Here is a 13,632-nt window from a genome sequence, read left to right on the forward strand (position 1 = left end):
TGTTTTTTATTTAAAACCCATTTCATTAGCATCGGCCATAACTTTGTTAACCTTTCCTGTATAATGGGGGGTGGGTAAATAAAACTAATACATACAATATAAACATGGTTTATTATTAATTAATTTCTCAGTTCCATGTACGACATGCATCATACAAAGTAAATCATAATAGCAGATGCAACATTTCTCTTAACTTATCCAATTCCTACATTGTCTTTATGCACAGAAATGTAGTTAGTATATTTTGCCGTGTTATTTTATAACGTAGAACAATGAAGTAAACTTGTAACAATAAACAAACTAATTTTTTGAGTATTGTTGTTACGTATATACCGATTGGGAAGCCTTTGATCCTACTGAATTTTGAGAGAGACGTCATGCACGACAGAGACACTAAAATATCCCCACCACGAAGCAAATTTGTAGAGTTTTACTGCCTCTATCGTGTACGAGGTCTCCCTCAAAATTCAGTCGGACCAGACGATTTTCGATTGGTATGTGCATAAACCTGTAAATGAAATGTGTTAACAAATAGTACTTCATATTCATATTTTTTCACGTGGATTAGTAAACGTTAAAATTGGATAATGATAAATGAGACGAGATTAGATTCTTATTGCTTAAACCAAATACATGTAGATGATTCGTGCACGAGTTTGGATGGCCCATGACTGGTGAATAGACTAGTGTTAGTTAGTATGATTATCATATATCACGACACTTATAAGCTTCTTATTTTATACATAATAAAAATAATCTTTTCTAAATAGACAATGTCTGATAGACATACACCTGGATCACCTGCACCAAAATACATTCTAATTTAAATAAATAATTTATTTTAAATTAGAAGGTCTCAATAATTGTGTTTTAAAATACACTTAATATGTACATTAATACTGTGTATATAGAATAGGTAGAAATATTTAAAAGCATCTATGTTATATGTATGTACATTTAAAATTAGTGTAGGTACGTATATACGGTTGGTTAAAAAATAGGGGTTCAGAACACAATCGCAAATTAGTGGTTCGTGGGTAATGAATAGCAATTTTACATTATTTTCAAGATCACTCTCATTTTAACAATTTGTAATACCTTCGTCAGCAGCTGTAATGGCACGTTATTGTTTTTCATTCACAATCATCACACCACTTGAAATTTGCTTCACATTACCACAATACACGAAAATGTAAATTAAAAAGCAGTAGGCTATTTGGACCCATTTACTGAAACACAATAATAGAATATGTGTTAAAACACCGTTTTACGAGTATACCATAGAAATAAATATAAATAATTTTTCCTCTATTACATTTAAGCGTACACTTCCCAAAAATAATTATAGTTTCTCTGCGTGAATTTTTGTCGGTGTTTTAACATGTTTCTAGCGTCAATATTTTGATACATCTTCCAATATATGTGTTTTTTGTAATGAGATTTTGATTTAATTTCTTGTGTTTAATTGCGGTTTATTAACTGTGAGATACACGTGTGTTATTATGCAATTGGGAATGACTTGGAAGATGTATCTGCATAACATATTTAAATTCTGGTACATTATAACTATAGTTTATAAATTTAGCAGAAACATTTAACAGTTACATTGCTTAATCATATGGCACTATATGTATTTTTAACACAGAGGATTATCCATAAATCTATATCTATACAGGACTACGAATTACAATTTATAAACGTATCATATTTATAATTCGTAAATTTCAAGTATAGTGATGCTAATATTAAATCATCCTAAAGCCTATAGCAGAATATACAAAATTAAGTATAGTTTTTTATATAATTACATACAAAAGATTTTATATTACATTTATAGTTAAAAAAATCACATCTATAGCAAACAAGCTTAACATTACACTGGTTTATCAACAAATTATTACGTTAATATTTGATAATAATTTTGTTTAGCCTGTTTTCACATGTTAAATTGAACGTGACGAATTCATATGTTTGAAACTTCTTAGTGCATTTTTGTGAAAACATTCTAAATATGCAGTTCTCTAGAATCTCTATTATTTATGGACAATTTGTAATAATTTTAATCACCTAACTGTATTGTTAAGCTCAAAAAATATTCTTGGTGTAGTACCTATTCAGTGATTCGAAATTACATATAAAGAAAATATAATATGTTTAGGGTAAAATCAGAGGATTCACATAAATGCATTTATAAATATGTATATTATTCCTATAAATGGTGAGATGGTTGCAATTGGAGCTTTGTTGTATACTCTGATGCCTAAACCTCGTACTTCATGTTCTAGAAAAAAATACATACATATATTTTATTATTAAAATAGTACTAATTATAATAATTAATGTAATTTAAGGTTTGAAGATATAATGAATTATTAATTCCATTTTTAAATAATATTTCACTAAAAAAATAATTAATGAATTTAACTTGACATATTCGTTTGTAACCATTTGTTTCACTTAATTTAATTTGCATGTCAATCATTATTGTAAAAAGAAATGTTCTCATATTTGCAGGACACATAATCGAACGTAATCAAGTTATCACATGGCAGTAAATTTACAGCATTTAATCCGTTATAATTTAACAGTATAAAACAAGGCAATTTAATGACATATATATTAATTTAGGATATAAAATATATTTTTGAAGTGAAAACTTGTTTATTCGCGTTGGGCACTTTTTGGTAGGGGAAAATCCTATGGGTTCGCGTCACTGTCATGCTTACACCAGTATATCTGTAGCTATACAGCTGATGTATAGTGCTGTGTATATTTTATAAGTGAAATTGAATGGATTTAGTGAAAAATTCAATGTTTATATACTGTGCATTGTTGAAATAGTGTTTTTATTGGAATATTATTTGAATGGCCATGTCCAATGACTGAAAACTCAGTACTACAAAATATAAAACGACAATCGATGCCATTTTTATACGATACTTAGATAAATTTAAATTAAACATTTTCATTTCTTACTATAGTTACCATAAGCCTATTGTATCTTTTTTAGAATAAAATGAAATAATTGTATGTACAAAAAGTCTAAGTTTCTTTGAAATTAATGATGACAATGATGCAAACAATTAAAATAAAAATCAAGTACATTGAAATTTAAGTAAATACAAATAGCATATCCACAAATAATATGATTGTATATTAATTGTTATTTCAATTGAATTGTATTTATATTTTGTCATCATCTTGTACAGCCCGTAATATATTTGAATAATAAAAAACCACATAAACATGCATATAATTGTTCTGTGTCAATAGATGTGAAAAGATTGAGTTGATAATTCAAACCTTATGAAATTTCAAATTTTAATAGTAAAAAGTTCTAAGTTTTTACTTCCATAACTGCCAATTTTAATTTTTTTATTAGAATATTTTTATACTTATTTTGGGACTATTTACTGCTGACTTAACTAACCATATTTCATATTGTCCGATTTTGCTGATAAATATTTATCTTCTGTGAACTAAAACCTTCGACAGCAGCATTTTAATATGTTGGCAAAGTCATTTTCTTAATTTTCCTTTTGTATAAAGATAATAAATGATATATCAATGTCTATAACCTTTGAACTTTTGTATTTTCTTAATATCAAATATGTTTGTACATACATCATATCGTTCAATAATAACGTGATAAAAATATTAATTAAATTTCTTGCGACAGCTCAAATTAGCCCCTTCTTTGGGGGCATTAGAGTTCAAAGGAAAATTTATATGTAAAGATAACAACGCCTTGTATATTTAGAGGGTCTCCTTTAACAATCTTTAATACCGGGGACACTGATATTTAATGTAATTTTAAAAGATATCCAAACATAACAGGAAAACAGAGTTTATGTACACCAGAAAGAAAGACGGATAAACTTCCAATATTCGAGTCAAGCTTCCGGCAAGCATATTTTAATTGAGTTATAATCTTGTAAAGTGCGTCCATTTTATAGTTGCTTAAAATTTCACATTATTTTTAAGTTTTTTTGGTGATTATAATAAATTTGTGGTCTTACCATTGTATACGTGTCTTGGAGTTTGTGGTCGGTCAGGAAAGCTCATATCTATTCCAAAAATGGAGTGCATGGAAAATAATTATTGTTACTAATGTTCATTTAACTTATGTACTATTTTAAAATAATTAATTCAGAGCATGCAAATTGATATTTTATTTGAAATTCAAGCCGGATTTGAAACCGAAACGAAACAAGAACTTTATTAAAATTATCTTTCCGGTGAATGAAAAAAGGATACGGCAGAAGCCGGATTCCAACTGACCTGTATCCGTGGTATGAAACGTGAAAGAATCTGATATGGGCCCCCATCCGAATTTGTTCCGGGCTAGAACTTTGGCTTCATAATTTTGACTGGCCTCTAATCCCCTGATTACGTAGCTCATGGACTGGACTCCGCCGTCTCTCTGGGTCTGCATTGCCGGCAAGATAACATCGCTCCACTCACCTTTCCCGTTTTTCCTGCCGTAGCCGTACGAAACGCTGTGGCCTGATGCCGCATACGTTTTATTTTCCTGTGCCAATAATTTAAGAATTAATTTATGTAAGGCTCTAAATGTAACTAAATAATTAAATAAGTATTGGGCCTTACCCTTCCCGGCATGAATTTTCTTTGACTCTGGTGATGGAGGGGTTGGGGATGGCCATCTTCTGAACCTGTGGCTGAGTCGGGCAACTTTCTGAAGAGCAATTTGTATTCTTCTATCGGACTTAGAGATTCGACGGCCCAGCTGATGTTATAACTATCCCTCCAGTTTCCTCGTTGGGGACTACTAAATTTGACTGGGTTGGGAGTTCCTAAGAAATACCAATATTTACAGTAACAAATAATAAAGTAATCGATTAATAAATCTGTTTTTTATTTTAGAAACTTTTCCATTATCAAAGACAGAGAGACTTACTTAGGGGAATGGTATTTGAAGGCGCAAGAAAAACATTCAAAAGGAAACTGTAACGATAACTGTTCTAATCAATTACTGCAGGATATACTTCTTAATTTGAAAACATTATGTTTCAACTTTAATGGTTCCAGTGCGGTCGTACTTCATACGGTCTGATGTATGAGCTCCATAAAAATGTATTAAAATATATCTGTTGTTTTGTCTCTAGCACGATCTTTTTCTGTCATAAATCTTACCTGATAATTGGACGCTCTTCCTTGTTTTTCCCAGTTGATTATCTGCCACGCAAGTGTAATTTCCAAAGTCGGAACGGTGTACTTTACGTATCACGAGAGTGTGTCTGGATCCTCGGGATTCTTTTATTAGCCTCTCGGTTGTGTCCAGTTGCATGGTGTCTTTGTACCACAAAACCTAAACAAATGTATTATAAAATGATTTTATCTTGGTCTCGAGGGTTATTGAGTTAATAAAATTCCCATTTTTAGTAACTTGACAAATTAAAATAACTTTTACAACTATTAATTAAACGAAATATTGTTGTTTAATATTTGTTAAATTTATTTCATGAAATCATTTAAGTATCAGTACATTTTAATCATAGTTTTTGCACAATATAAACCCTTCAACCCTTTTAAAATTGAAAATAAATGTATAAAAACTTTTTAATTGACAGTAACTAATATATATAATTGACAACTTTGTAAATATTTAAAGCCAGAAACGCGTCCGATATTAAAAGTGAACTACAGACTAAAACCAGTTTCATTCAACTGCATTCAGGCCCATAATATCCAACTGGCTAATACAAAATCAATCCACATCTTTTGAACTACAACTGGGAAAAAAACATAATATATTTACAAGTACGCTTTGTGTGGATATGTCACAAACACTAATTAAAATCAGGAATTTTAGAACATTCAGAACACATATTTTTTCATAGTTTTTAATTAAAATATTTAACCACGGTCGAGTTTCAATCGGTTTCCAACAATGAATTTAAAGTATCAATCATATTTTACGTATGTAATGATGGTCGTATTTCCATCAAGAATTCAGAAATTGTTTTTAAATATTGTATTTAGCTACATATTGTATTACGATTCGTTCGTCTATATATTATACATCTGTAAAAGAGAACTGAGAATAAATGAAAGGGAAATATTATATTTATTATTCAATGATCCAATACTGAATAATTGCCCATAAAAATCCTTTGGAACCATTTCCAGTTGGAAAATATTGCTTGTTGGATCATATGGTCAAATACACGTACACAAACGTTGTATATTACTGCATAAACTATCTTCAAAAAGTATATAAACTGTCAATGTCCAATAATAGATGAAAGTAAATCAATTTGTTAATTTTAACAGCCCGTTGGCCACAACAGTAATGCCTTGTTAAATTCTGGATTTATTTTCAGTTTTTCTGTGTATTCAGGATTTCCATTTTTGAGTTATAACAAAGATATAAGCAACATCAACTGACAAAGAATTTAGGTTCATTTTAGTGAAATAACTCCTTATCTTAATAACATTTAGACGAATTGAATATATTCAATTATGGATAAGTATCTTCTTAATAACTTAAACAATTGTAAAATATGTCCTAAAGTAAAAAAATAGTACATTATATATTAAAATAAATATTTATAAAATTGTATTCCATGGGTATAAAAAATAATTATAAAATTTTGCATTATTTAAACATAAAGTGTTTCTATATTATTTAATAGGGACCCAAATTATTTTTTGACCAGAAGCATTATGGGTAAGACAACGAAGTAATTGTTTTTTTTCAATACATATCAAATATCCATAACGCACTGTGGATAAAATATATAAATAAAGTGAAATAAATCATTAAAAGTTTTGTTTCGTTTTGTGAGTATTTGTGATTAACATTTCTATACAAAAACCAAATAAATATAAAAAATTAATTCAAAATGTAAAAAGTTTAAAAATTAATTTAAATGTTATACAAAATAAGAAATGTTTATATCTAATATTCCATGATTTTCTTTGTGAGTAATGTGTTTCTATATCATCTAATAGGGACCCAAATTAATTTTGACCAGAAACGTTATGTGTAAGACAATTTACCTACGAAGTAATTGTTTTTTATCCTTATTCAATATACATAACGCACTGTGGTTAAAATAAATGAATAAAGTGGAATAAATCATTAAAAGTTTTATTTCGTTTTATGAGTATTTCATTTGTGGCTAAAATTTCTATACAAAACACAAATAAATATAAACAATTAATTTAAAATGTAAAAAGTATAAAAATTAATTTAAATATGAAATATTTAAATTTAATATTCCATGACTTTTTTTGTGAGTACTGTATTTCTATCATTTATTAGGTACCCAAATTAATTTTGACCAGAAGTGTTGTGGGTAAGACAATTTGCCTACGAAATAATTTTTTTTTCGATCCATATCCAATATCTATAACGCACTGTGGGTAAAATAAATGAATAAAGTGGAATAAATTATTAAAAATTTCTATATGTGAGTATTTCATTTATGGGTAACATTTCCATACAGCACACAAATAAATATGAACAATTAATTTAAAATGTAATTTACATATTATATAAAATAAGAAATGTTTATATCTAATATTCCATGATTTTTTTTTGTGAGTAAATAAATTTTTATAGTTAATCATGTTCTATATAAATATTTTAGCCATAAATCAAATGCACATAATCCAAATATAATTTTTTGTTAAATTTTGTCCACAACGTGTTGTGAATATTTTGTTTTACTCACTGGTCAAAATAGTTTCGTGCGCAAATTGCTTTACCCACAACACGTTGTGGCCAAAAATGTTTGGCAGTACACGATTTCGAATAACATAATTTGCGAATAACATGTTAAAATAAACCAATTGAAATATGAATGCTTGGTTTTATAGACGTTTATTTATGTAGCTAAATAATTATTTATTATACACATGTCGTTAATAAATGATAAATGATTCCCGTGCAAGTAAATATTTATACTGATAACCAAAAATTTTTAAGAATTCTAATGCCAGAGGTCATATCATTCGGTTTTGTTTTATGTTTATGTTGAGCTCAGTTTAATCTCAAATGCAAGTCGAAGTACTTCCTAAAATGGTAAGTAAATTTTATATTTAATATTTAATTGTTAAGTAGATTATGCTATTGTACATTTATTTTAAATGTATTTATGCAGATTGTCAAGACTGTATTCCTAGTTTCTATTTACATTTTGGGACTGGAGGCTCATGGAGTATACAAAATGTACGATGTGCAACAACAAGGACCTTATATACAATATCCACTCAATTATGTGCCAAACAATGGACAATACCAATATATGCAAACTAGGCAATCACATTCAGTGAGCTGTTGTTTACTTAAACAATGTAGAAATGGACAATGTCGAGAAACTTTCACATGTGGAAAAGGTTGTCCAGCTGTTTTCACACAACCTTCAACAAATATGGAATTACCACACGTAGAACAACCAAATACTCAAGACTTGTTTAATTTAATGAGAAACCCAGGATTTGTTCAAGCAACACCCACAAAAGATAATCAACCAAAGCCTTCAGTTTCATTCAATTTTGAGACCAATCCAAATTTGAACCCGAACACTCCCAAACAAAACAATCAACCAAAACCATATCCAAGCTTTGTTGAAACTAAGGACGACGTTCCCGAAACGCAAACCATTCCAGGCATCTTTGGAGAACCGACTCCACAAAAAACTACACCAAAACCCAAAGAAAAAGTTACAACTAAACCACCGAAGAAAGAAGAGTGCCCGAAACCAGATGCGATCCAATTTCCGAAAGAGGACACCCAAGATTACGGAGCAACTCCGGGATACGATAAAAAGAAAAGTTACGTGTATGATAAATGTGACAAAGGGAAGTGCGAGAGAATTGAAAAAAAATGTGATACGTGCCCGGATCCATTCGACCTTTCATTTAGATTGTACAATGTTAAAAAGGATTGTTTTAATTGTTATCACATGCCCTGTGTGCCACCTAAATAATTTTAATTGTTCTTTTTACACAAAATATAATTAATAAATTATTTATGAGATAAATCAGTTATTTCCTTTTTACTTATAAATATCATTATGTATGTGTTTCCTATTTTCAATTAATGACATATTATAATGTGAACTTCTGGATGGCGTCGGAAAGTTGTTGATCTACTAGGCGAAGACTTTTATTTGGTATAATCTGTTCTCAACATAGTAACATGTCAGACATGTTAAACTTCTCATTAAATTTGGTTTTCACAAGCCATATAGCTGTAGGAAACATTATTGCTTTGTAAATCAGGTTCATTTTCGGTTGAGTAAATATATTCGAATAAACCTGAAAGGCATGTATTTCAGTGGAATTGTTTGTTTTCATTAGGTGATTGAATTCACTATTATTTTGTTCGATATCAACTGAAGTAGACAATATGTAATGCATAAATGTGGGAGTAACAAGCATAATACATGCGAGAGAATGCATTTCATATGACAGATATTTAGAGAAATGTTGGTTAATAAATTTATCAAACAAATGCGGTGTGCCTAAAAATGAAAACAATAATTATGATATAATGCTGTTTTGTATAACTGTGTTCTAAACTATATTATTTCATTGGTCACAACGAAAAAATATATAGAAATATCTGAACAAGCTGAGAGATAAAATGTTTCATTAAATTATACGGTGTTAGAAAATATATCAAATACTTCTGTGCATATAAGTTTTATCGTAAAAAGAATTAAAGGAATGGAGCCGTCCCTGTCATAAAAGCTGTTACGAAAACCGGACTGCCTGAAGTTATTTCAGAAAGCCAACAATACTCTTTTTTCTCCTTTGGAACTCCTGTAAATTATGACATTTCTACATAAACCCTATTTTCCCTTTCATTTCTCATAGCCTTCAACATAAATTACATGCCAGACCTACCCTCACACTACCTCTGTCAGTTCAGGCAAAGTTTTTTATTTCACATGTTGACAGTTATCAAATTTTCAACTTTGATTTGTAATGGGATTAATATTAGTTTTATATCGAGGATAAATTATGAATAAACGTTGTAACGTCGCTCTTGCTGTGTTTCATAAATATATAATCAAAATATATAAATACTTTTTCAAAAATTTTATAAAATATTGTACTAATATGTGTGGGAATAAAATACTTTATTGTTGTTAAATTTTTAAATTTCAAATAAAATATTTAAGCATATTTAAATTAATATAGTTTGTACATAAAGTAAATTAAAAAAAAAACATTTAAAGTTGGCAGTTATAAAGACTGCCGTTAGAAGTGAAAACTTTCACGTTCACAACTTTGGTTTTCACATCTATTGACACTCTGAGCAACAATTTATGCATGTTTATATGGTTTTTTATTATTTAAATATATTACGGGCTGTAGCAGATCATGACAAAATATAAAGACAATTCAATTGAAATAACAATTAATATGCAATCATATTATTTATGGATAGTATTTGTATTTACTTAAATTTCAATGTACTTGATTTTTAACATTATTTTAATTGTTTGCATCATTGTCATCACTAATACAATTCAACAATACTTAGACTTTTTGTACTTTGAATTATTTCATTTTGTTCTAAAAAAGATACAATAGATTTACGGTTTTCGATCATTGAACATATTTAAATAAATTTTTCACTAAATCCATTCAATTTCACTTATAAGATGTGCGCCCGTCATGAGCATGTCGGTGACGCAAACCCATACGATTTTCCCCTACCAAAAAGTACCCAACGAAGAAGTTTTCATTTCAAAAATTAAACTGCTCTATACTATTTTTATTTTGAATTAACACTCATTTTATATTGTACACATTCAATTTTTTACTTAATTTATTTAAATGTACTATTACGGAAATAACATAAATTTTTTAAAACATTTTTTTAATAGAACGTCCAAAAAATACAATGGAAACAAAGGAAATAATATTATGCCAAGCTTTTGTCAAAAGGTATTTTTTGTTAACACAGTAAATATATAATTGCTATTATTAAAATTCTGCTCGTACATAATTTACTGTCAGATTTTTAATGTTATACATCGTGTAACCATATATTTAAATATGTAATTCAACGGATCGTGCGTGTTATGCTTTTATTTAATGTAAATCGTATCTGCATACAGACATTTCACACACCACATTGCATAAAATATTAAATTGTTACGGATTAATTCAGCAGGATATTTATTAAATAAATATAGTAGATGCAACCTTTACATCCTTATCATCTCAAAATTGGAAAATGCAAACTAGTGGCCACATAATTAGCTTTTTCCCATTAAAACTAGCCGGATGTAAAAGGGTATTTATATTTTTAATTAATGTCATTTCGCATAACAACCATAATAAACCTATCTCCCTGGGGAAAGTAACGCAAATATTTTTTAGTGGGGACAGACTCGATTATAATCTCCAGGGAGGCATCACTATTATGAGGGCTTGTTGAAAAGATAATGGAATATTTTGATTTTATTTTTTTATACCCACTCTTTATAAAATTACACAACTTTAATTAAAATTTCTCAATTTTTTATTTTACTAATTAACGCAGGAGGAAGAATTGCGATGTAACTGTGTTATTTCCCTGTGATGTTTCAATAAAAGTACGTGTAAATTTTATTACGTAATTTATCAGTAACATGCGATATTCCTGTTGAAAAACATAGGACCAAATTATCCAATTTATGTAGTGCTCCGGCTGTGTTATTAAGATAAAAACGGTATTATTTTGAAAATTGTGCTGTATTCGTCATGTAATTTAAAATGTTTACTCGCAATTCACGTCAGCGGCAATATTTTCTTGGGAAAAAGTGGTAATTTGAGAAGAATTGTAGACAGTCTTTCGTCTCGCATTAAAGTAACAAAACAAAAATTTATGTAGTCAACTTTTATCCACGTTGAATTTTTTGAATTATCGTTGTATTAATAATAAATTTGCTAATTGCTGGGGCAGATATTTAAAATTTTTGCGATCAAAAAGATTGTTGATTAGTTGTTACCATGCATCGAAAATTGTGGCTTTAGACATATATATGTTCTTAAGAATATATAATAGTTTTAAAAATAAATAAAATTTCAACTATTGGAAGTGAAACAAAATTAGCCAATAAGGTTAATGCGATCAATAAAGTATTTATTTATATATGTATATTTAATAATATACCTCAAATTCATGATAGAAGGTTCGACAGCAAATCAATTTGGTGGATTATAGGGACACATTAAAATATAGAAACAATTATGAACTTTGTCGATGATGGACGTTTTACTATAAATGTATAAAGGGACATAATGACAATTCTGGACTACTGCACAAATTGGTAGCCTTCAACTCCTTCATTTATTTATAAAAAGATATGACTCAACTGAAAATTCTGTTTGAATATCTCAATACAAAAAATTAAAGAGATGTTATTATATAACACAAATGAAAAAAGAAAGTTTTAAATAATATGCGAATATGCAATATAAAATAACGGTTCTAAATTAAATTTTCAAAGTAGTCTGATGAATTCCCCTCGTGCAATCATTCAATTTTGATTACAGATACTTTTTTTGTGACTATTACGATTATTATTATTTCACGTTAATAAATTGCCCTGTATATGTATTTTATAATATATCAAAAACTATAAAAAACACGTTTTCAATAGACACAAAATATATTAAATTTTTGTTTAAGCATAAAAAATGAGAGTATTTATACGTATTTAAATAATATGAATTAATTAATATTATAGTAAAAAGATTTATTCAAACACAAACTAACACTTAATTCTCATTGTTCAGAATAACTAGTGGGAACTTGAAACAAACAATGCACTTTTCTGTCCTGTAAAAAACAAAGAGAAGTGCATTTATTTTGCCATTAACCAAACATCAAAAATTCATTTACCTTCCATCTCTATTATGTTCCCGACAAGTTTTACTAAATTTTAACCATTTTATTTTTAAGTGTTTTATGAAGTACACACTAATGTATAATAAAGTATAGAATATATAGTAATTAATTGTCATTTAAATTAAGTTCACTTAACTTTCTAAAATATCACAAAAAGCCAATTTTTGAAAATTGAAATGCATGACAGTATAAAATGAGTCGTATAAATATAATAAAAATACTGTTTTTTATTGTATTTTAGCCTAATTATTAAACAAAATTTTGTACTATTATATGATATTTCAGTAATTATGATTGAATATAAAAAATACTGTTTTTTTTGTATTTTTCCATATTTAGTAATTTACAATAAACTTAGAAATTAGATAAAAACCAATGCTTTCCTGAATGTAAATGTATGAAGAACATTCATTATATGACACTGTTTCAGTAAAAAATCACAGATACTATTATTGATATTATGTGAAAAAGTATTTGAATATTTATTAAAAGTAAGGGAAAAAGGGTACATCTTTAATATAAAACCTATTTTTGAAAACTGAAATTTTTTTCCATATTTAGAAATTTACAAGATACTCAGATAACTGATTAAAATCGAAGCTTAAAAGAGGTAAAGGGAAAAAGGGTACATCTTTAATATAGTATTACTAATTAAAATAAAAAACAAATATTTGTATATGAGAGAGATGAGTCTACACAATGTAACATATAATAATTAATTGTTGATTATTTTTTTTAAGTTAACTTACGTT

The 13,632-nt window shown here is 28.1% G+C and overlaps 2 protein-coding genes across 3 annotated transcripts in view; one reads left to right on the forward strand and one right to left on the reverse strand.

Annotated features, from left to right (window-relative positions):
- Positions 1-92: 92 nt before the first annotated feature.
- LOC109605875 (limbic system-associated membrane protein) overlaps positions 93-13,632 on the reverse strand; it is a 217,699-nt gene continuing 204,159 nt past the window's right edge. The window contains exons 7-11 of one of the 2 annotated variants that reach the window (XM_049962693.1): positions 5,155-5,329; positions 4,609-4,814; positions 4,282-4,531; positions 4,020-4,067; positions 93-2,281 (exon numbers count right to left, since the gene is read on the reverse strand). In XM_049962693.1, coding sequence (XP_049818650.1) covers positions 2,175-2,281; positions 4,020-4,067; positions 4,282-4,531; positions 4,609-4,814; positions 5,155-5,329 — 786 coding nt within the window. In that variant the 3' untranslated portion in view covers positions 93-2,174. The remainder of the gene's footprint in view (positions 2,282-4,019; positions 4,068-4,281; positions 4,532-4,608; positions 4,815-5,154; positions 5,330-13,632) is intronic. The other variant, XM_049962694.1, reaches the window with a different exon arrangement.
- Positions 7,926-8,988, forward strand: LOC109599760 (uncharacterized). Its single transcript, XM_020015787.2, has 2 exons — positions 7,926-8,050; positions 8,130-8,988. Exons 1-2 carry the CDS (start codon positions 8,024-8,026, stop codon positions 8,955-8,957), a joined length of 855 nt encoding a protein of 284 aa, XP_019871346.2. The 5' UTR covers positions 7,926-8,023; the 3' UTR covers positions 8,958-8,988.

The sequence above is a fragment of the Aethina tumida genome, chromosome 2, assembly GCF_024364675.1.
Source record: "Aethina tumida isolate Nest 87 chromosome 2, icAetTumi1.1, whole genome shotgun sequence".
Taxonomy (NCBI): Eukaryota; Metazoa; Arthropoda; class Insecta; order Coleoptera; family Nitidulidae; genus Aethina; species Aethina tumida.

What these genes read in the sequence shown, in the direction of transcription:
- LOC109599760 (XM_020015787.2), top strand. Translation starts at nt 8,024, where the DNA reads ATGCAAGTCGAAGTACTTCCTAAAATG. An exon ending in TCGAAGTACTTCCTAAAATG is followed by an intron (nt 8,051 to 8,129) that starts GTAAGTAAATTT and finishes GTATTTATGCAG; the next exon opens with ATTGTCAAGACTGTATTCCT.